The 25294-nt window shown below is 47.2% G+C and overlaps 1 protein-coding gene across 2 annotated transcripts in view; it reads right to left on the minus strand.

Annotated features, from left to right (window-relative positions):
- The window catches only part of ABCC1 (ATP binding cassette subfamily C member 1 (ABCC1 blood group)), an 891484-nt gene that overhangs the window by 722017 nt on the left and 144173 nt on the right, over positions 1-25294 (minus strand). For both annotated transcript variants that reach the window (XM_082260033.1, XM_082260032.1), the window contains exon 7: positions 14353-14484. In XM_082260033.1, the coding sequence (XP_082116159.1) occupies positions 14353-14484 (132 nt within the window). The remainder of the gene's footprint in view (positions 1-14352; positions 14485-25294) is intronic.

Consider the following 25294-nt stretch of genomic DNA (forward strand, 5'->3'; position numbering starts at 1 on the left):
TCCAGAAAGACAAGCTCTAGATGAATTAAAAACAACAGAAGGCATAGTTATAAAAAGAAGCGACAAGGGGGGCAATGTAGTGCTCCTGTCCGAGACCAGCTATGAAGCTGAGATATCTCGACTGCTCTCGGACAGTAGCACTTATAAGAAACTAGACAGTAACCCCTTTACTAATCTAGCCAAAGAGATCCATTTTAAATTATCCCTGGCATTGGAGGCCAATTTGATCACCAAAAAGGAAAAAGAGTATTTAGAGGTTAAGGATTTCAACTTACCTACCTTCTATATACTCCCTAAACTTCATAAAGACCCATATAACCCCCCCGGGTTGACCCATTGTATCGGCAGTGGGGGGGCCCCTTGAAAGGTTGGGAAAATATTTGGATTCCTTCATAAAAAACTTGGTGATCGACTTGCCCTCCTATGTCAGGGATACTGGAGACGTACTCCATAAAATTCAAGATCTCGAGGTCCGACGGTTCAATCTTAGTTGGTATAGATGTGGAATCATTGTACACATCGATACCCAACGAATGGGGTATACTTGCTGAACATCATTTTTTGGAGAAAAAATATCCTTTATATGGAGCACAAAATGAGTTTTTGATCAAAATTCTTGAATGTGCATTAAACAACAATTTTTTTCAATTTCTTGGAAATAATTTTCAGCAAATTCGTGGAACAGCAATGGGTGCTCCATGGGCCCCGTCCTATGCTTGTCTTCATTTAGGACTTTGGGAGGAAGAGACCATATATGCTTCCTTGATGTACCTCGACGACATTTTGGTGCTCTGGACAGGCTCAATGAAAGATCTGGACGAATTTATTATGGAATTAAACAGCAATACGAGGAATATAAAACTTACCTATACTGCAGATGTCTCCCAAATCTCATTTTTAGACTTAAAAATAAAGATAAATCAAGGCCACCTAATGACATCTACTTATAGAAAGGAAACGGCCGCAAACACCCTATTACGCGCCGACAGTGACCACCCAGAAACACTGAAACGAGGAATACCAGTTGGACAATTTATTAGGGTTAAAAGAAACTGCTCCGACCCTAAGGAATATAGAAAGGAGGCTGCAGATCTTTATTCGAGATTTAGGGAGAGAGGCTATTCCCATAGAACGCTGAGAAGAGCCAAAAAACTAGCCGGTCAGCGTACTAGACAGGATATCTTAAACCCAGAATTGACACCGAAATCGACACCTGACAACTACCCCAAGTTAATCACCAAATACGGGGCACAATGGCAAAATGTTAAAAAGATTCTTGAAAGCCATTGGCATATTCTACAAAGAGCCAAAAAAATAGGAGAAATAGTGGGACCACGGCCACTATTGGTAGCTAAAAGAGCCAACAATCTGAGCGACTTTTTAGTTCACTCAGAATTCAAAAGAAAAGTGAAACACACTTGGCTCACAGACCTTCCCCCACTTAAAGGGATGTTCTCCTGTGGCCACTGCGTCATTTGTAAATATGTCGAAAAAACAGACATCTTTTCTAATGCCGATGGCTCAAAAACTTTTCCCATAAAACGTTTCATCAATTGTAGTACATCGAGAGTACTTTACTCAATAGAATGTCCATGTAAAAAACTCTATATTGGAAAAACAAAAGACAGCTCAGAATAAGGATTGGAGAACACCTAAAGAGTATAAGACTCAAAGAAGAAACACCATTGGCACTTCATTTTCAAGAAAAACATAATAACAACACAAAAGGCATGAAGGTGAAGGGTTTCTTTGCCCTGGATCTCCCCCCTCGACGAGGTGATTTTGATAAGATCCTCCTCCAGAGAGAAAAAGCCTGGATATTCAGACTTGGGACCCTAGTGCCTCATGGTCTTAATACCGAATTAAGTCTAGGGGTATTCCTGAATCAATAAAGAAAACCCGTCTACCTCTGCATAACCTCTATGGAGTATGACTAATAACATATATATACCTTTAGACCGGTTAATATGTTTTTCAATACCATCCAACCTAACATACATTCATATATTTGATATAGGAGGTGATAAATAGATAACACTATCTTGTACCTATAATATTAAATTTCCTGATGAATTCCATTCTATATTTGCAAATACCTTGTAAATGTTTAGTTATACTAATAGGTAATTATAAACATAAATATATCCCCAGTATATATCCCCAGTATATATTTATATATCCTATTATGAATGTATGTTACTGGATCAGGTATGAGTTATGATCTACGGTCATATCCTTAGACATTTCTCAGAATTCGAAATACATATATATGTTTATTCCTCCATTCCCTCTTGAATTTGTTACAACCAAAATATCCCTTACTCCTGCCTACTTTTACCTCTCCTTAGATTCCTCTCTGGAGAATCTATAGTTTTTTCTCCCCTTTTTTAGATAAGAAAGATGTTATATGTTTGAATGAGGTTTACATGCCTCTTTTTTTTTTTTTAAAAAAATTCATTCTCTAGGGAGACATGAAAATTCTCTATAGAGGAATTAAAACAATCCATAAATGTCATATTGTTTTGATCTGCCTCATTATTTTGGGGTAAATCTTCATACTTCTAATCATTTAAAATGCCGTTAGTTTAACACGGAGCATTATATAGAACTTGAAATGTTCCAGTCCCTATTCCGTCCACTAGAGGTCAACCTTACGTGATTGCACATAACTTAATCCTTCGAGTTTTAAAATATGACGGTCACCATGGATCGGGTATAAAAGGACTGACGTGCATCACGTTCTCTACGTCCTGAAGAACCGTGCTGCATCACGCGAAACGCGTTGACGTCAGACGCACCATAGACCTCACGACGACAGCTCCACCCACCTTACCCGGAAGGCACGCCGTTACTATCTACGAGCGCGGGAGACAAACTTGCTTGATCATGCAGCAAACAAATACCGCATGTTTTTTCCAAACCATGGGAAGTTGATCGGCCATCTTCCGTTCACCTGGCTAAGACATCTACTTTAAAACCAAGCGCAATTATATCAAGGACTTTCGGACAACCTTGCATTAATAGACAGAGACATCTGGAGGGATTCGGCACATATACATCCTATCCGGACACGTGAGTTTAGGATATACACATATCCACATAACCAGTCCTGTCAACTGCTTGCAAAATTTGTCTGCTACCTTAGACTGCTTTTGATACATCTATCAAACATATGTGCAGCCTCCTCTCCGTGGCAAAAATCTTAAATGAGGGTCCACATATTCTCTATATGCGAGTGGAATAATACCTCACTATAGACAATCTCTAAAACCAGGAGAGTAGTAAGGCAACACAGAGTTTGAATAGCAATCGGCTAATTATATGTGCTTCATGTGCTGCTGCTTTCATGTTGTCAGTTTGTCTTATGAACTATCTGCTAATTGATGCACTTTTACTCTGGTGAATCTCCCATGAACAATTCATCTGTGGAGGGTCCACACTGATCAACTTTGGTGGAATAATTCCTCCTAATGAACTGTCTTTACATTACTTGAAAGAACACAGAGTCTAATGTCAGAGTGCATAGACATAAAAATGAAAATCAAATGTTACTACAATATGCTATGAATTAACTTACCACATGTAAAAGGAACAAACCCCTTGATATTATTTGCTGCAATATTTTTCATATTTTTTCCTGAATACTTAATCTGGAATGCACCATGATATTTGATGTAGCGAGTTGATGATACGGTTAAGGACCATAGCCAATTGTATCAACTACATGGATGGAAAACAATTTCTTTGAACCTCCTATTGCCTTCCCTTTGGCCCCACTACTTCTATTCTGCCCTGTACCTGATTAGGCACCTGATAATATCACCATATATGGAGATCCAAGGCTGTCTCTATATGTGATATAAACTCATGAACTACATCAAGCACAGGGCTGCTATCTAGCGGTATAACGGGTACTATCCACCTTCCATCATTTGGGGTATTTTGGTAGGTGGGTGGAGCCTGAGTGAGGTACCTTGTTGCCACCAAGGCGGACCTCTTACATACATGCATGTGTTTTTATTCATGTCACTTTACCTCCTTTGAAAGTTTATTTGTGTCGTGTATGATTTTATCTTGCTTTTCTCCAATAAAGTAGTTTTTTACTAACCAATTGCCAGCGTTTGAGCCATACATGCAACTCCTTCCTTTCCATTTTTTTCCACATGCTATATAGTTGCTTGGCTCACCGGCAACACGCCGTTTGGTAATATTGGTATTACTTGCAATTTATGTCACATCCCACTATATCCTTGACTTACTAAGGAATACAGGGAATTCTATTGGTCCTTCCCACTCCCCTTTTCCCTAAATTTTTTGATCTGTTCAATGACCTGCCTGATCCATTTGGCGATGGTAGAGGCCGACGCCGCCATGCCCTTCCGAGGCCCCTCTGGAAGGACAAAGAGAAAATCCGGCTTGCGAAAGGATTCAGTCGATGACAGGTAAACCCTGATCGCCCTAACAACATCCAAGGAATGCAAAACCACTTACTTTGGATGTTTAGGCTTTGCGCAAAGCGAAGGCAAGACAATGTCCTCATTGAGGTGAAATCCCGAAATCCTTTTCGGAAGGAAAGACGGGTTAGGACGCAAGACCACCTTATCCAAGTGAACCACTAAATACGGAGATCTGCAGGACAAGGCAGCCAGCTCCGACACCCTGCGAGCCGAGGTGATTGCCACCAAAAAGGCGACCTTCTTGGACAACATAGACAACGAGATCTCCCTGATTTTTTCAAAGGGAGCATGTTGCAACACGGACAGAACAAGATTCAAGTCCCATGGAGGCAAAGGTTCCCTCCTAGGAGGGACCAGATGCCGCACCCCTTGAACAAAGGTGCCAACTAAAGAATTAGACGCCACAGGGCGCTGAAAGAACGGCCAGAGCAGAAATCTGACCCTTAATCGTGGCCAACGCCAAACGCTGGTCCATGCCCGTGCCCGTTTGAAGAAAAGCTTACACCCTTGATACCGAGTATGAACGAGGGGAATACCCCCTGGACTCACACCAGACAAAATAGGCCTTCCAAGTACGGTAGTAAACCTTCCCCCGAAGAGGACTTTCTAGCCTTAATCAAAGTGTGAATGACCTCAGGGGAGAGACCCCTATCCTTCAGGATCTGGGTTTCAACAGCCAGGCCGCCAAAGCCAGCGACTGTAAAGCAGGATGAAATATCGGCCCTTGAGACAGGAGATCGTCTCGAAGAGGCAGACGCCATGGAGCGTCGACCGCCAGATTCACGAGGTCTGCGTACCAAGACTGGCGAGGCCAGTCTGGTGCCACCAGAATCACCGTTTTCGGTTCCGAGGCCAACCTCCGAAGGAACCTGGACAGCAGCTGAATCGGTGGAAAGGCATACATCAGACGATACTGATACCAGGGCGCCACCAACGCGTCTGAGGCGTCTGCCCGAGGATCGCGCGTTCTTGCCACGAACCTTTCCACCTTGTTGTTCAGACGAGACGCGAACAGGTCCACATCTGGGGACCCCCACTTCTGGCACAACATCAGAAAGACATCCGGGTGAAGGGACCATTCTCCCTGGTCCAGGGTCTGGCGGCTCAGATAATCCGCCTGCCAGTTTTCCACCCCCGGAATGTGAACAGCAGATATCGCCGGGACGTGCGTCTCGGCCCAAGACAGAATGTCGGCCACTTCCCGAGCCGCTCGGGCACTCCTGGTGCCCCCTTGGTGGTTGATGTAGGCCACCGCTGTGGCATTGAAATCTGGAGATCCAGAGATTGCGGTTGTCCGTCCCACCTGGCCAGAATCTCCCTTTGGAGACCCCGCGTGTGAAACTGGGCAAAGGGTATCGCCTCGAAAGCCGGGACCATCAGTCCCAGACACCTCATGCACGTCCGGAGGGACGAGCACTGAACGTCCCTGAGGGACCCGACTTCTTCTTGAAGCTTCCGGAGCTTGTCTTCCGGCAGGCAGACCTTCGTCTGAACAGAGTCCAGGATCATTCCCAGGTAAGGAAGACGAACCGACGGACACAGCGTCTACTTTGGAAAATGTATCGTCCAACCGAACTCTTGCAGAGTCTGCATCATGACGGACAGGTCGTTAACCAGGCCCTGACTGGTCGCAGACCGAACCAGAATGTCGTCCAGATACCCCAGGATCGAGATGCCCTGGGCTCTCAACAAAGCCAGAACCGGCGCAAGCACCTTGGTGAAAACCCGCGGAGCCGAGGCGAGACCAAAGGGCAACGCCACGAATTGGTAGTGATCCTCCGCAATGGCGAATCGAAGGTACTGCTGGTGACCCTCGAAAATGGGGATGTGAAGGTACGCAGCCTTCAAGTTGATGGAGGCCATGAATTCCCCCGGAACCAGGGCAGCCACCACCGAGCGCAGGGATTCCATGCAGAACTTGCGAACCCGCACAAAGCGGTTCAGAGCTTTCAAGTCCAGAATCGGACGTACCTTGCCCTCCTTTCTGGGCACAGTGAACAGATTTGAATAGAATCCCCGAAATCTGTCCCGATGAGGCACCGGAATCACCACTCCCTGAGCCCGCAGGTCCCGCACCGCCAGGTGCAGATCCCTCAAGCTCTCCGGAGACAGCTGAAGATTTGAGGGAAAAAATCTGCCCGCCGGCCGAGAGAGAAACTCGATCTTGTATCCAGATCAAACGATTTCCCGAACCCACCTGTCCCGAACGCGGGCCAGCCAGGGTTGAAGAAAACCGAGCAAACGTCCCCCCTTCAGGCCGCATCGTTATGGGCAGCGGACCCGGACTGGCCGGACTTCTGCTTACCTGCCCACGGCTTTTTCTGGGAGCCTTGTCCCTTGAAGGGCTTACCCTTATAGTGCGACCGAAAGGCACGAAAGGACCCCTGAGAGGGTCTAAACGAAGCATTCTTCTTACCGCAAACAAACTTAGACTTGTGAGTCTGGGGCAAAAGAGTACTCTTACCCCCAGAAACACCCTTGATCAGAGTATCCAAGGATTCGCCAAAAAGGCGAGAACCCGCGTAAGGCAAATTAGCCAAAGTCTTGCGAGAAGATTGGTCCACAGACCAACATTTCAGCCAGATCAGGCGACGGTTCAACACCGCCACACTCTGCAGACGCGCAGCCAAAGGGACCATATCTAGTTCCGCATCACACAAATACATGACACCCTGATGAATCTGATCCACCATAGCCAATGTCGACGGCGAAGCAGAGTCAGCCACCAGAATGCCCCTGAGCACCTGCGTCCAATCGGCAATAGCCTGGGCTGCCATAATGGAAGCAAAAATAGGCTTCAGCATAGAGCCCGCAACCGTATAAGAGTGACGGGCCAGAGACTCCAATCTCCTGTCCGTAGGGTCCCGGAACACCGGGGTATCCTCAGCAGGAATCGCAGTGGATTTATTCAAAATCGCCACCGCGTGATCCACCTGAGGCGGCACACACCAACGCTCATCAGTAGCTGGTGTAAAAGGATAACGCAGCTTGAACCTACTCGGCACAGCAAAAGACTTCTTTATGTTGCGCCATTGCTCCTCAACAGCGCGCTGAAATTCCGTAGAGCAAGGAAAAACCTGCAACGTTTTGCGTTTTCTCTGCGTCCCATAAGAGGACATCAAAGCAGGAGGACATGGTTCATCCTCCAAATGCAGCGTTTGTTTGATAGAAGCAACCAACTCATCCATGAGTGCAAGCTCTTCAGACGAGCCAGGGGGAGAATTATCAATCCCTTCCACCTCAGCCTCCCCTTCAGACCCCGCAAGGTCTAGAGAAGAACAACGAGACCCTGAGAAGGGCACTCCAGCCATAGCATCCCCATCGCCCTCTGAATCAGAGGAAATGGACACCCTGGGCCTTTTTGTGGATCGTTTAGCCACCAGCATCTGCACCTGAGCAGCAAGGTTAGCCACAATAGTAGCCAGATCAGCCCCCTCGGGGGAAGCAGCAGCAGCCCCCTGGCCCCCTACCAAGGAGGGAGGAAACTTGCTTTCCTGAGAATCCATGCCCCAGTAACTTAGGAAAAAAAGGAGTACTGCCCCTTTAAGGTCGCGGCGATCGCAGCCCACCGCACTCACAAAACACACTGACCCACCGGGCTAGGAATACAAAGGCAAGGAATACAGGAATGGAAGGTAAAACCTGGAGAGGTCACACAGGATGCTGCTTCATCGATCGCTGTCCTCAGAGCAAAAGGAAGTGATGCGAGACTGACCGCCCTCATAAAGCCTATGTAAGGCTACACAAACATGGCCGCCGGCCGAGGCTGTAGAGGCAGAAACACTGACATGTGGCCCGCGCGTTTGGCGCCAAAACGGCGCTCTCACCACACAGGATCGGCCACCACAAAACTGTCACAAAAAAATGGCGGACCGCAGCAGCGGTCGCCGCACAGTATGCCCACAACATGTCTCACAATCATGTCCATCACAGCACACAGCATGTCACACAGCCTGTTACACAGAGCAGAGCAGGAGAGCCCCCCCCCCCCTTGCAGCCCACAGAGAGCAGCTATACTGACAGGGAGCTCAACATTATGCACAGACATGCAGGGTCCCACAGTCCCAGACTGATAACCCAAGACAGACAGGTCCCCACACAGAAATACACTTACCATCCGGATGGCGTGGGGAGCCTGCACAAGCGATCAAACCGCTGCACTAAGGACAGGGAGAGTCGCAGCCAGGACGCAGTGGAATTGCGGTGCGAAACCGCATGGCGTCCAGTGAGGTAGCCACCTCACCGCAGCATCCCCGCAGCGGACAGGGATGGGTCGTTCATATTTGCCAGGGAAACCTAGCTGAACGCTCGATGGCAGGCTGGGAAGCCACTGGCCCTGAACCCCGGATAACCAGGGAGGCCAGCCCGAGACCCAGCACCGCACGATCATCTTCATCAGAAGACCTAACTAGAGCTGAAAATAAACAGCTAAGTAAAGAAAGAGAAAAAAACTCCAAATAAAATCAAAAAGAGAAAAGAAGCGGAGACTGAAAAGCCCCAGCACAGGAAACGTCTAACCTACTCCTGAGCTAGACAAATGAAACTGAGGTAGGAATGCAGGAAGCAGGAGGGTATTGACTGAGGGGACCACCCCCTGGGGGTGGGGTATGCTAAAAGCTTTGATATTAACATATTCTGTTGTCTAGCCACTCCTACGGAGCAAAGGTCAATAACCCTATTGTGACGAATATGAAGGGGCGGCGACTGTCGGAGGACGTAAGAGAAAAATGATTTTAGCTTGTAAGCACCAAGTGTCAAAAATAGGCCCAGTCTTAAAGTGGATAAATGGACAACTTTGTGAAAAGTGCTACTTGAATATTAGGCCTATGTATGTGGCCAGGCTGTGAAAAAAAGTGTTACACACGTGGTATCGCCATACTCAGGAGGAATAGCAGAATGTATTTTGGGGTGCAATTTTTGCTATGTACATGCTATGTGTTAGAAATATTGCATAAATGGACAGCTTTGTGTAAAAAAAAGAAAATGTGTTTTAATTTTCTTTCCACATTTTCCAAAAACTTGTGGAAAAAAAAATGACATATTCAAAAGACTCATTATGCCTCAAAAATTATACGTTGGGCTGTTTGCTTTCCAAAATGGGGTCATTTTATGGGGGTTTCCATTGTCCTGGTGCTCCAGGGCCTTCAAAAGTGCGATAGGCTGTCAGGAAATTATATGTGTAATTTGTGCTCCTAGAATCCCGGACGGTACTACTTGGATGTTAGGCCTCTGTATGTGGCCAGGCTGTGAAAAAGTCTCACACATGTGGTATCGCCATACTCAGGAGGAGTAGAAGAATGTGTTTTGGGGTGTAGTTGCAAGTATACATATGCTGTGTGAGAGAAATAACCTGTTAATACATCAATTTGTAAAAAAAAAAAAAAAAAATCTTCATTTTGCAAAGAGTTGTGGGAAAAAATGACAACTTCAAAAAACTCACCATGCCCCTTATTAAATACCTTGGAATGTCTACTTTCCAAAAAGGGGTAATTTGGGGGGTATTTGTACTTTCCTGACTTTTTAGTGTATCAAGAAATGAGATAGGCCTTCAGTACATCAGGTGTGGTCAAGTGTGATCAATTTTCAATGATTAGCCACATAACTTGTGGACTCTATAACTTTCACAAAGACCAAATAATATACACTTATTTGGGTTATTTTTACCAAAGATAAGTAGCAGTATAAATTTTGGCCAAAATTTCTGAAGAAAAATTACTCATTTGCTAAATTTTATGACAGAAACAAAGAAAAATGTGTTTTTTCACAATATTTTCATTTTTTTTTATTTATAGCACAAAAAATAAAAAACCCAGTAGTGATTAACCGCTTCCATACAGAGCAGTTAGACACCCTTCCTGCCCAGACCAATTTTAAGCTTTCAGCACTCTCACACTTTGAATGACAATTTCTCAGTCATGCTACACTGTAACCAAAGAAAATTTTTATTTTTTTCACACAAATAGAGCTTTCTTTTGGTGGTATTTGATCACAACTGGGGTTTTTTTTTCCGTGATATATGCAAAAAAAAGAGCAAAAATTTTGAAAAAAAAAACACTTTTTTTTAGTTTCAATTATAAAATTTTGCAAAAAATTAATTTTTCTTCATACATTTGGGCCAAAATGTATACTGCTACATGTCTCTGGTAAAATTAACCCAAATTAGTGTATATTATTTAGTCTGTGTGAAAGTTATTGAGTCTAGAAGCTATGGTACCAATTACTGAAAATTGATCACACCAGATGTACTGACTGCCTATCTCCTTTCTTGAGGACAGTACAAATACCGCCCAAATGACCCCTTTTTGTAAAGTAGACAGTCCAAGGTATTTAGTAAGAGGCATGGTGGGTTTTTTGAAGTTGTAATTTTTTCCCACAATTCTTGAGAAAATGAAGAAAAATTTTTTTTTTCTTTTTTTTCCCACAAAGTTGTCAATTTATAAGCTATTTCTAACACATAGCATGTACACAGCAAAAATTACACCCAAAAACACATTCTGCTACTCCTTCCGAGTATTGCGATACCACATGTGTGAGACTTTTACACAGCCTGGCCACAAAAAGAGACTCCACGTCCAAGAAGCACCTTCAGGCGTTCTAGGAGCATAAATACACATAAAATTTTCTTACTACCTATCACACTTTTCAAGGCCCTAGAGCACCAATACAATGGAAAAGTCCACAAAATGACCCCATTTTGGAAAGCAAACACTCCAACGTATATTCTATGAGGCATTATGGGTCGTTTGAACGTGTCATTTTTTTCCAAAAGTTTTTGGAAAATGTGGGAAACAAATGAAAACCTTTTTTGTTTTTTTTTACACAAAGTTGTCAATTTATAGGATATTTCTAACACATAGCATGTATATAGCAAAAATTACACCCCAAAATACATTCTGCCACTCCTCCTGAGTATGGCAATACCACATGTGTGAGACTTTTTCACAGCCTAGCCATATAGAGGGGCCTAACATCCAAGGAGCATCATCATGCATCCTAGCCACTTGCCTAGGCCTATTTTTGACATTTGGTGTTTACAAGCTAAAATCAGTTGTTTTTCTAGAAAACTGCTTAGAACCCCCAAACATTATATATATTTTTTTTAGCAGAGACCCTAGAGAATAAAATGGAGATTATTGCAATATTTTTTATCACACCGTATTTGCGCAGCGGTCTTCCAAACGCAATTTTTTTGGAAAAAATTCACTTTTTTTAATTAAAAAATAAGAAACCAGTAAAGTTAGCCCAATTTTTTTCCATAATGTGAAAGATAATGTTACGCCGAGTAAATAGATACCCAACATGTCATGTTTCAAAATTGCGCACGCTCACGGAATGGCGACAAACTTTGGTACTTAAAAATCCCCATAGGCGACAATTTAAAAATTTCTACAGGTTGCCATCTTTGAGTTACAGAGGAGGTCTAGGGCTCAAATTATTCCCCTTGCTCTAACGATCGCGGCGATACCTCACGTGTGGTTTGAACACCGTTTACATATGTGGGCGGGGTTTCTGTATGCGTTCGCCTCTGCGCGCGAGCTCACGGGGACAGGGCGCTTTAATTTTTTTTTTTTTTACTATTTATTTTATTTATTATTTTTTATTTTTACACCGTTTAAAAAAAAAAAAAATTGATCATTTTTATTTCTGTTAAAAGGAATGTAAACATTTCTCGTAATAGAAATAGGCACGACAGGACCTCTTTTTTGTGAGATCTGGGGTCAAAAAGTCCTCAGATCTCACAAGTACACTAAAAGATAGAAAACAAAAAAAAAAAGGACCTTTAAACCGGTTGCTAGGCAACAACATTTTCCGTAGCTCCGGTCCTCCAAGACCATAGAGTCAAGTGAGGGCAAGCTTGCCCTCACTCGACATCCTGTCTGTGAGGATCTGGGACCGGATCGTTTTCCCCGCTGCCGGCGGGTCCGGTAAGCGGGGAAAAGGACCGGAACGCGGCGGGAGGGCGCCTCTTCCGCCATCCCGGAAGGGTGATCCCACGGCGAATCCGCCGCTGGGACCACCCTTATCGGAAAGCCAACCGTCCACCGTTTAAAAAAATACCAGGGTTATGGCAGCTATCTGCTGCCATAACACCGGTATTTAGGTTTAAACGGAGGACGTATATAAACCTTTTTGGACTTGGACATGGTGGCTGTATGAAGGGTGACAGGTACTCGGGTACTTTGTTGGGCAGGTGACAGGTACTCTGGTACTGATGAGCAGGTGGCAGGTACTCGGGTACTCCGATAGGCAGGTGACAGGTACTCGGGTACTCCGATAGGCAGGTGATAGGTACTGATGAGTAGTACTGATACTGATAGGTGATACTGTACTGATGGGTACTGATGATCAGTACTGATACGTGATAGGTACTGATGAGTACTGATGAGTAGTGATGGGTACTGATGAGCAGGCGGCAAGTACTCGGGTACTTCAGGCGTCAGGTACTCTGATGAGCAGTTGGAAGGTACTCGGGTACTCTGATGGGTAGGTGACAGGTACTCAGGTACTCTGATGACGGGTACTCCGTTGACAGGTACTCAAAGTACCCGAGTACCCGTCATCAGAGTACCCGAGTACCTGTCATCAGAGTACCCGAGTACCCGTCATCAGAGTACCCGAGTAACTGTCATCAGAGTACCCGAGTAACTGTCATCAGAGTACCCGAATACCTGTCACCAGCCCATCAGAGTACCTGATGGCCTGATGGGCTGGTGACAGGTACTCGGGTACTTTGATGGGCTAGTGACAGGTGCTCTTTATTGGGGGGGGCAATCAGTGTGTTTGGGGTGCACTGTACTTGGTAACTAGCTGTTACCGCAATCTCCTCCTCACACAGGATCAGTGTGTGAGGAGGAGAACACGGTGACAGCTAGTTACCGTGTTCTCTGTTGACATTTGTGACCGGCTGTGATTGGACACAGCCGGTCACGTGGTAAAGAGCCAATTTCATTGGCTCTTTACCTAGATCGGGGATCGACTCTGTCCGAGGGACGAGCCTCGTCCCCGATCGCGCCCCGGGGGGCGCGCATTGCAGAGAGAACGAGCGGCTCATGCTGGAGCCGCTCATGTGATCGGCTGTGATTGACACAGCCGATCACATGGTAAACAGCCAATTTCTATTTGCTGTTTACCTTGATCAGGGATGGGCTATGTCCGGGGGGACGAGCCTCACCCCCGATCGCCACGCTGCGCGCCCCCGGGGGCGCGCAGTAGAGAGGAGATCCGGGCGACGTCATTTGACGGCGGCCCGGATCCTTACAACCACTTTGCCGACGTCATATTACATGACTCGGTATGGAAGTGGTTAAATACCATCAAAAGAAAGCTCTATTTGTGTGAAAAAAAGGACACAAATTTTTTATGGGTACAGTGTTGCATGACTGAGTAATTGTCATTCAAAGTGTGAGAGCGCTGAAAGCTGAAAATCAGTCTGGGCAGGAAGGGGGTGAAAGTGCACTGTAAGCAAGTGGTTAATCTTATTAATTTGGAAGATTAGTGATATTGTGTCACATGATGTACTAAGTCACACGATACCCACAGAAGCATAATTTATGTATTTAGAATAACTGATAGAATAATATATAAAGGTGATTTACATCTTCAATTAACACATATTTCGTTATATAAACAAAAGTCAACCGAATCATATGTATAGATGTACGTTTTTATTTATTAGAACAAAACAACCTTGAAGCGCAGTACCCCCTTCCCCCCCCCCCCCCCCCCCATATGAATTGTATAGTTACATAGTTCGTTTGGATAAGACAAGACAAAAGTCCATCCAATACCCAGTTTTTAACTGCCAATTATTGATCAATTAAGGGTCGTCATTTGTCATGCTGGTCATATGACTGAAAAATCATCCATGTAACGTAGATCAGGGTCATCAACTTACTTTTTAGCTTTTAGGTACTCTTTTTCCCAATTCTTGGCCAAGACTGGTACAATTTCCACTGAGGTGTCTTCTTTGTTAAGTGACCATAAATCCTTAGTTTCCAGGGGTCTTTTGTATCCCTGAACCATCGTCCTGGAGAAAAAAAAAATATAATGCAAAATGGCTCTCTGATGCTGCTAGAGCTCATGCACACTTCATTGACAATATTTTTTACCAAAAAAAAACACAAACCGAGTTAACACTTCTAAAAATTATGCAACGTACTGCACTAGGCTGATATCTTGAAAAATGTACGCAACTCCTGTTGTGTTCACTCATTGTAATGGCCTATATCAACAGGCTTTGGGTTTTGGCCAATGGCATTATTTTGAATCCAGACATGCTTCGAAGATCATTCAGAATAAACTGACAGGTGCATTGGACCTCTTTCAAGTGGGTTCTGCATTCCTATAGACTAGGATGCAAAACCCACTTGAAATTAAGAAAAGCCAATCAACCAGTGGCGGCCGGTGTGTTGAGGGCGCGTCCAACCCCCTAATCTACATGCGGGGCGCCTGACGCATTGAGTTCAATGGGGCTTTTTTTTTTTTTTCACGTGGTTAGAGCAAGAGGCTCTAATAGGGCGATGCAAAGGGTGGACCCGGGGCGCAGAGCAGTGCGCCCCTAGCCCACCCATTGTGTGACAATAGCGAATGAAAATTCGCTATTGTCACAAGGATCCTCCTCCTGGCCAATCAGGAAGCGGGTCTTATACGCGCTCCCCGATTGGCCGAAAGGCAAACCCCATGCCATTGGCTGGGGAGGAGGCGGGAGCCAGGAGGACTGAGCCACCGGGAGACGCCGCCACCACGCCAGGAAACAATTGAAGAGAAGCCGCGAGCCGCCGCTGCAAAGCCACACACACAGCCAAGGACAGTAACTTTTCTTCCTTTGGTGGATTTAAAGTCGCTGCTTTTTGCACTCTTTTCACACTGGCAGTCAATCCCCGGTCGCTGACTCTTCTCATGAATGGGTAAGTTTCGCCTGGACTTTTTTTTTTCTCCATGACTTTTGTCTGTACCTTCGTCCCTTACGCTCAGGGCTTTCGCAACATGTCACTTTGCATACAATTGCATGCAGGACCTTTTTGCTGTGGTTTGCAGCAGTCCAACTTTATTGTGTAGAAGATTCTAAATGTATATTTGTGTCTGCACGGTTGCTCATAACAGCCTGATTTCCACCCCCCCCCCCCCCCTTACTGGTTTAGAAAAATCTTGTTTCGTGACTTTGAAAATAATGCTTTCATTGTTTGCGGGCTCAGGACGGTGGAGTTTGTTGCTGAGCCACCCCTGGGAAAATCTTGTATGAAGAGCGAGCGGTTTTCTCATTGGTATCAGCTTCATGTCAGGCACGGGAGTCCATGGCAGAGATCACAGAGGTTGAACAATTGGCAGTGAGAGATTTCTAGGTGAAGCTTTGACAGCCCACCTTCCCCTGCCACTGGCAAAAAGGCACCCTGGAAGAGTGGGCTTGTCTAGCAGGCATGCATGTTAACCCTTCCTCAGCAAAACAGAAAGGGGCAAGATAGCAACGGTTTGTTCCAGGCCGGTAAATGCACCGGTCTGGCGCGCGCGGGGGGGGGGGGGGCACGCTTACGCTGGTCTCTCTGCATTGAAAGGGGGCACGCTGGTCACTCTGCATTGAAAGGGGGCACGCTGGTCACTCTGCATTGAAAGGGGGCACGCTGGTCACTCTGCATTGAAAGGGGGCACGCTGGTCACTCTGCATTGAAAGGGGGCAAGCTATACCTTGATTACTGAAGGCCCGTTTCACACTTTTGTGACCTCAAAGTCACGCAATTTTTTGCCGTAAAGCAATGCCTGTTACATGTTCTGTTTTGAGCACCAGCCGCCACTGCAATCAACACAGCCCCCAACAATGAAAACCCCTATCATATTTTGTATGCCAGTCATCCTCAAGATCATTCAACAACCAACCTGAAAACTTTTTTTTTTTTTTAAAAAGGCATGCAGAATGCATGTTAGCATTCAGTGACTGTATATAAAAATGGATTTTTGTAAAATCTTACCGTAAAATCCTTTTCTCTTAAGCTCATTGACAGACGTAGTCCTCGTTGATTAATAACAACTCGGGTTATACTGCCCTCTACAGGAGTAGGACTAGACAGGAAAGAAAACATTCTAGGGGCAGTCCCAGAGGGTACATCCTCTCTCTCTCTGCTACAGCAAATCAGTTATGTCACAAAGCAGTGTTTAGAGAATTTAACCCAACCCAACTCAAAAACAGAGGGGCGGGTACTACGTCTGTCAATGAGCTTAAGAGAAAAGGATTTTACGGTAAGAATTTACAAAAATCCATTTTTCTCTGTCGCTCATTGACAGACGTAGTCCTCGTTGATTAATAACAACTCGGGACGTCCCAAAGCTGTACCACAAATGAGGGGTGGGAAAATGGAAATCAAAATCCAATCTAGAAGGCCCAACCGGTGCCAACTAGAAGTTTTAAAGGCTCATCAATCACACGATGAGACTCAACTGAAATTCCAACAGAAAAAAACCCTCGAGGTAGACGAGGTTTAGCCTGCAAAACCTTGCGGCCAAATGAGGCATCCGCCGATGCCATCACATCAACTTTATAAAATTTCGTAAAAGGTATGTACCGACGACCAGGTGACCGCCTTGCACACCTGGACCACTGACGCCTGATGGCGGTAGGCCCGGGAAGTACTGAGCGCTCGAGTGGAGTGCGCCTTAACAGGGAACGGAGGATTCCGACCCTTAATAGAATAAGCCTGTACCACCGTCTGTCTAATCCATTTGGAGATAGTCGCGGCAGATGCAGGCAACCCCTTTCTGGGGCCATCCGTGATCACAAAAAGTGAATCCGTCTTACGGAACGTTTCCGTAGCCTTCAGGTATACCCTGATTGCCCCGAACCACATCCAAGGAATGCAACGCATATTCCCGAGGATGATTGGGCTGAGGACACAATGAAGGTAGCACAATATCTTCATTCAGATGAAAGTCTGAAACCACCTTAGGAAGAAAGGATGGCTTCGGATGAAGAACTACCTTATCCCTATGAACCACTAGATATGGGGAATGGCATGATAATGCAGCCAGTTCTGACACCCTGCGTGCAGAAGTGATAGCCACCAAGAAGGCCACCTTCTGAGATAATGTAAGCAAGGGAATCGCCCTGATATTTTCAAAGGGAGGTTTCTGCAGAACCGACAAAACCAAATTAAGATCCCAAGGTGGTAAGGGCGCGCGGACTGGCGGAGCCAAGTGCCGCACCCCTGGATGAAATTCCGCACCAGGGAATGAGTAGCCAAAGACTTCTGAAAGAAGATTGCTAATGCTGAAACCTGACCCTTGATGGTGCTCAAGGATAGTTTCTGCTCAACCCCCTTTTGCAGAAAAGCCAAGATTCGGGTCACCGAATAGGTACGTGGGGGAAATCCCAAAGATTCACACCACGCAATATAAGTCTTCCATGTGCGATAATAGACTTTGCTGGAAGTCGCTTTCCTTGCTTTAATTAGAGTAGGAATAACTGAAGCTGACAACCCTCTGCCCTTCAGTACCTGGGTCTCAATGGCCAGGCCATTAAAACCAGCGACTGTAAAGCACGATGGAAGATCGGTCCTTGAGACCGCAGATCCTCCCTGAGAGGAGGTCTCCAAGGAGCGTTCGCGACTAGCATGTCCAAGTCGGCCTGACGAGGCTAGCCTCGAATTTCCAGGATAACTGGAGTTCCCTCCATCTCTATCCTGCGGAGAAATCTCAGCAGAAACTTGAGAGGGGGGGAAGACGTATAGTAGCTGATACTGCCTTTGTAGGCCGTTCAGCGCGTCTGCTGCGTCCGCTAGAGGAACGCGGCCGCGCGTTACCAACCTCCGCGCCTTCCTGTTGAGCCGATATGCCAACAGATCCACCTTCGGGATGCTCTGATGAAGACACAGATGGTGAAATCCTTGGTGATCGACCTAAGTCATCACCCTGATATTGTCTGACTGGATCCGAACCAGGCTGCCCTAGAGCTGCCTGGTCCAGGCAATCCGACAAAGTCTGATCGCTCTCTGTTCCCACACATTTATCAGAAACTTGATTCTTATCAGGAGTGATGATTTCTCCTGGTTGAGCATTAGAGACCGAAGTCACCAGACTAGAGGCTCCTTGGTCTGTTTGCTCAACCGGATCAGATTCCTGTAGGGAACTGAGACTAATCTTTGGAAAAGGTAAAGAAAATGATCTGTTCAGGGAACGGTAACTACCGCTCCCTGTAGCACCTAAATGTTGGAAGGGAAGAATCGCACCGGTTGCAGTGATCGATACTCGATCTTGTGTCCTGATCGTATGATCTCCTGAACCCCTTAGTCCGAGATTCAAGAAGGCTCTAGCTCTGAATGCCGGTGAAGACGTGTCCCCACCCTCAAGCCGGGTGGGGGCGCACCTTCAGGCTGTATTAGCCTTAACTTCAGGTTTGGCTGAGTCGGCCTTTTGTTTGCCCGACCAGCGCCTCTTGAACCCTCCTAGAGGGGATTTGCCTTTCCCGCTCGCCCCAGCGGAGCGAATGAACCCTTTATGAGCGGCAAAGAAAGGTCCACGCTTGTTACGAGGTCCTTTAGCTTTAGCAGCCTGCGGCAAAAAAGTGCTCTTGCCCCCAGTGACATCCTTAATGATCTCATCTAGGGTGGCCCCAAATAGGCGATTCCCCTGAAAGGGGAGATTCGCCAAGGCTTTTTTGGAACCTAGATCCGCTGACCAGCATTTTAACCACAGCACACGTCTGAGGATTACCGCTGACATAGATGCATGCCCTAACAAGGGGGTGGCATCCAGGGCTGCGTCACAGAGGAACTGCAGTCCTTGTATAATTTGTTCCATCAAATCAGATGCTGCCTGGGGGATACCTTTCCCTTTTAGGTCATGGCGTACCAATCTTGCCCATTCCGTTAATGTCTGTGAAACTAAACCAATGACAATCACTGGTCTAAAGGCTGACCCTATCAGGGAAAAAATAGTGCGGGACTCCGCTTCCATCTTCCGATCCACCGGATCCTTAAAGGACGGAGCGTCCTCCAACGGGATAACAGTGGCTTTATTCAGTCTGGAAATAGGTGGATCCACCACTGGTGGTACCGTCCATTTCTTAATGAGGGATTCCTCAAAACGGATAGCGTCTAGCAATGCGCTTGGAAACAGCAAAGGTACGTTTTGAATGATCCCATTCCTCTTTAATCTTATTACCAAAACATTTGGGTAAGGGAAAAACCTTCGCCGTCTTGGTAGGTTTACTAGTACCAAAGGGAATTTCCATCTCAGTTGCCTCTGCCGGTAAAACCTCAAGTCTTAAGGTTTCCCGGACCGCCACAACTAGTGCGTCCACCAATGCTTCTTCTTGTGCTATGGCGGAGGCAGTAACGTCCTCCTCACTGTCTGAGGGAACTTTACCTGAGACAACAGCCCCTGCAGAGGGACCTGCAGCTGCAATGACCATCTCAGAATCTGAAGTATCAGATGACATAGGGGTAGGCGGGGGTCGCTTTCTTGACCCCCGTCCCTGACAGGCCGTCTCCACCCGAGACACCAAAGACTCCAAAACTGCTGTGAATGCATCCATACTCTGAACTGGAGGGTCCTGCGGCCACCTCGAGGGAAACAGGTGGGGGTACCTGTGTGGCTGGGTCCATGATTATTCCAGACACTTGCCGGAAAAAATTAATTTGCCAAAAAAAAAAAAAAAAAAAATTTTTTTTATTTTTTTATTTTTTTTTAGACCCCCAGCGCCACAGCGCCCCTCAGTGTTACCTGCTTAGGGACCCCTACAGAGCGAGAGAGAGAGAGAGAGACCCCAAGGCTCACCACTTGATGCTCAGAAGTTTCAATACAACCTGTTCCAGCACTGTCTATTACAGACAGGAAGTCTTTGGCTGGCTTTCCCGGGTAAAAAGGAGGCGGCTCCGCCCCTTTACACGTCTTCCGGCGCCTCCCCATAGCTCCTCGAGGTGTTTGGTCACCTCAAACATGGCCGCCCCCATGCTGGAGACACGAGGCTACGCCAATATGGCGGCCTCGTGCGATCTGTAAGACAATGGCGGCGGCCTGTATCGGATAGCGGCGCTAGCAGCGGCCTGCGGGATGTCTATGTTCGGCCTGGTGGCCTGCGGGAGTATCTCGGCCCCACAACCTTCACCCTGAATGGTGATAAGCCTGGCCGGCGGTACAGGACCCTGGCGGGCCGCATGCGGTCCGTGGGCCGTTGGGAGGCAGCCCTCTGTCCTTCCGAAGTGACCCTTTGCTGGAGGAATGGCGATCTGGACTGCAGTGACCTCCCCATTAGGCATCGGCCTGTGTACACCTCTGACAGGTAGGATACCTTTTACTTCAATACAGGGTTCATACACATTTTCACCAATAAAATTCCATGACTTTTCCATGACTTCACGTAAATATTCCTGACCTAATGTTTCATGAAATGTCTATGTATACATGTTAAATAAGAAGAAAATCCGTGTCACACCCAGCATATTTTTACTAAAATAAATGACAATCTTTGTAGTGTACAGTACCTCTGCAGTTAGGGTTTCGTTTCTGGATACAGCGTGACTCAAAATGGTCCCTTGTTTTACAGTGGATGAGATGGAAGCACCGCTGCCGCAGCTGGGAGCCGGTGTCACTTTAGGCGCACGGGTGAAAAAGCCAGCGATCAGATTAGAAGCTGTCAAGGACGCAGCTGCAGACTGGTGCTTTGCACCTTTAGCGTGGCTAGACAGCGCTGCCTCTCCCATGTTCGAAATGTCAAACGTTTTACGACACACACTGTACATTTAGCGACATTTAGCGGACATCATACAGGAGAAGGTCAGAGGCTGCGGACATGATACAGGACAAGGTCAGAGGCTGCAGACATGATACAGGACAAGGTCAGAGGCTGCAGACATGATACAGGACAAGGTCAGAGGCTGCAGACATGATACAGGACAAGGTCAGAGGCTGCAGACATGATACAGGACAAGGTCAGAGGCTGCAGACATGATACAGGACAAGGTCAGAGGCTGCAGACATGATACAGGAGGTGGTCAGAGACTGCAGACATGATACAGGAGGTGGTCAGAGGATGCAGACATGATACAGGAGGTGGTCAGAGGATGCAGACATGATACAGGAGGTTGTCAGAGGCTGCGGACATGATACAGGAGGTAGTCAGAGGCTGCGGACATGATACAGGAGGTTGTCAGAGGCTGCGGACATGATACAGGAGGTAGTCAGAGGATGCAGACATGATACAGGAGGTGGTCAGAGGATGCAGACATGATACAGGAGGTTGTCAGAGGCTGCGGACATGATACAGGAGGTAGTCAGAGGCTGCGGACATGATACAGGAGGTAGTCAGAGGCTGCGGACATGATACAGGAGGTAGTCAGAGGCTGCGGACATGATACAGGAGGTTGTCAGAGGCTGCGGACATGATACAGGAGGTAGTCAGAGACTGCAGACATGATACAAGAGAAGGTCAGAGACTGCAGACATGATAGAAGATAGAAGAGCACAGGGGAAGCAGAGAGCACTGGAGGAGCTGAAGGGCATGGAGGGGGGGACTGGAGAGAATTAAGGGGGGGTTTGGAAAGCATTGCAGGGGGGTTGGAAGGCGCGGGGGGGGGGGAGAGCATGGAAAACCAGGGGGATGGAGAGCACAGGGGGAGAGGGGGAGGGGGCTGGAGAGCACTGTCTGGGGGGAACCGGAAATCACTGAGGGGGGAGCCAGGGAGCTGGAGAGCACTGGGGGAGCCAGAAAGCATGGGGGGGGGGGGGAAGAGATGAAAAGCACTGTGGGGAGCTGAAGAGCACGGGGGGGGGGGCTAAAGAACACTGGAAGGGGACTAAAGAACACTGGGGGGGCTAAAGAACACTGGGGGGGGCATTTTTATATTCAGCGTATAGCACTGGTACAGGTAGGTGTCCTTCCGGGTCCACAGTTTGCCCTTACTGTCAGTCACTGGCCAGCAGCAGCCGAGGAGATGACCCAATCAGGCAGCGGGGAGGGCTGGCCGCGGTTTGCCTGGAGACACTGTGACTGGCTAGCACCAGCAGTAACAGTTACCGCCCCCTTCCGCGTCATCATCACGTTCATGCGGCCGACCCGCCCTCCAGTGACACTTCCGCTGCCTCATTGGTTGATAATCTCCCGGCTGTTACTGCTGCTGCTAGCCAGTCACAGTGTCTCCAGGCAAACCGCGGCCGGCCCTCCACGCTGCCTCATTGGGTCATCTCTTCGGGTGCTGCTGGTCAATGACAGCATGCGCATACAGTGGACCCGGAAGGACACTAATACAGCGAAATGTAAATACAGTATGTGGCAATATAATTATCATAAAATAATTAAAATAATTAAGCATCCGCTCCTCCACAGTAATTTAATTCCATGACTTTTCCAAAACCTAGTGTGTTTCCTAATTTTCCATGACCTTTCCAGGCCTGGAAAGTGTCATCTAAAAATTCCAAAACTTTTCCAGGATTTCCAGGACCGTATGAACCCTGTCAATAGTAATGCCCCTTATAGTACTGCCACTGACTTCAGTCACCCTTACAGTTTTGCAATGACCTAGATCGTCAGCTCCCAAACCAAGCCTCCTGGTTTTTGTTCACAAAAAAAATCACACTCAAATTGGGGGATCTGTGACCTGTTATAGGATAGAGGGGAGACCCATCCTACCATTCCAGAGAGGGGCCCGCGTCCACCACAAACCCGACAGGGGGGGAGGGGGAACATACTACTCACCATATCGGAACCAGGCGGGCGCCCACTCCTGACTGAACCCCTCTCCACCGGGGTGGGGGGACTGTCGACCAATACGGACGCCGTGACTCTGTTGGTCATTTGGCGTTCAGGCGAGACGTTTAACTCGCAGGGTCAGTCCCCGTCCAGTGGGACTATGTCACGGCCGACCCAGCGCGGAGCTATGGCCTGTACGCACTCGTAGGCTGAACTGGGGTGACCACTGGATCTCAACATCCAGACCGTCGCCCAGTTACAGCTTGCTTGCTTGCTTGAAGATCTCACAGGAACACTGGAGAAAAAAGCTGTCTAAAAAAATCTAAGAAAAAATTCCTGCCAGGACCGAAGATCCTAGCAAGGCATCTAGGTCCTTACTCCTAACTAGACAGAAAAAAAACTGATTTGCTGTAGCAGAGAGAGAGAGGATATACCCTCTGGGACTGCCCCTAAGGTGTGGCCAGAATGTTTTCTTTCCTGTCTAGTCCTACTCCTGTAGAGGGCAGTATAACCCGAGTTGTTATTAATCAACGAGGACTACGTCTGTCAATGAGCGACAGAGAAATTACTTTATCCTGTTATCGATTGTTGGAGCACATTAATAGATAAAAGAAATGGTTATGAATAAAGAAAATTTTAGTAAATAAGATAAAAGCCTGCATTCACTGAATATCAACTTCTGTGAGGCTAGCACACAGCTGGGTATACAAATTGAATACAGATGCTCCTCATTTACCAACATTTACTTTGCTTCTCCTGGTGACAGTATTGTACAGAGTGTTCCTGTGATTGTCGCTCTATTTTTGTTTATAGCGCCAATAAAAAAAAAAAAAAAAAAACACAGGGGATCAAATACCACCAAAAGAAAGCTCTATTTGTGGGAAAAAAAGGATCTCAATTTTATTTGGGTACAGCGTCGCACGACCGCGCAATTGTCCGTCAAAATAACGCAGTGCCGAATCGCAAAGTAGAGACTGGTCAGAAAGGGGGCTAATCCAGCCGAGGAAGAATCGTATACCCCAGAGATTGAACATGCCGGAGCTGGAGAGCACCAAAGAGCCTGCCACACTGCGATGGAAAAGAAAACGCCGACACTAGAGGCCCCCCGCACTCAGACTACAAATGGCCGCCGGCTGCCGTTATTCTCTATCAGAAACCCAAAACATGACCGCTGGACTACACAAACATGGCCACCGAAGCCAGGAATGCAGAATCCACTGCTAAATGGTGGCCCTGCACTGAACCAAGGACCCCAATGGTCCCCAGGGAAGAGACATCCACCAGGAGGGAACCCCCAGGGACCCCCCCCCCCGCAGCACCAAAGTACAGGCCCCCCCTTAAAAAGGGGGGGCCCACAGCGGCACCCACTCACCCCTCTCTGGCCCAAGACCAGACAAGCCCCCCTACCCAAATGCAGCCGTGCCCTCCCAAAAGGGGATGGGGGGGGGGGGGAGAGACAAGGGGGCAGGTGAGGGCACCCACACACGGGGAAACCCGATGTGGAGATGGGGGAAAGAGTATGAGGGGGAGGGAGGACAAAAGGAGTGGCCTACCATCCCCAGGGAGGGCCCACGACCACCAAAGTAATTCTAAGGAGGGGGGATACTACTTACCACACGGTACCAGGCGGGCGCTACTCCCAGCAGTCCACTGCACCATCTTGGAATGGGGTGCTGCGGCCTGAGGTATTCTGCAAATCTGATCATGACTGCTGTCATGAGCAGGGCTATGCAACCTTGCGAGGTGTTTCACTCGCCGGCCAGCCCCGTCCAGTGGGGCTATGGCGCGGCCAACCTAGCGCGGAGCTAATAGTTGTGTCGCGCTTGCAGGCCAGACTGGGAAGACCATAAGAATCTAGCATATCCAGTATGTCGCCCAATCCAGCTGTTGATTGTAGTTCACATACGAACAAAAATAAGAAAAAGTTAAAAGTTCTATTGAAAAGGGAAAAAATGCCAGGACCGCAGATCCAAGCAGAGAGCCAGGTGCTTGTTTTACACCGCTGTTTGTAATACGCCGATAAATACGGTATATAAATAGCAGCCCTGTAAGAGCCAACAATGTAAAACAATTAAAAAGAAAGCCAACAATATACAACAAATAAAACGAAAGTCTACACACATGGGACACCCTCGAAGCTGGTTTACTATAGTCTAAAAAAAAA

This window comes from Pelophylax lessonae (assembly GCF_965119305.1).
Source record: "Pelophylax lessonae genome assembly, chromosome: 6".
Classification (NCBI taxonomy): domain Eukaryota; kingdom Metazoa; phylum Chordata; class Amphibia; order Anura; family Ranidae; genus Pelophylax; species Pelophylax lessonae.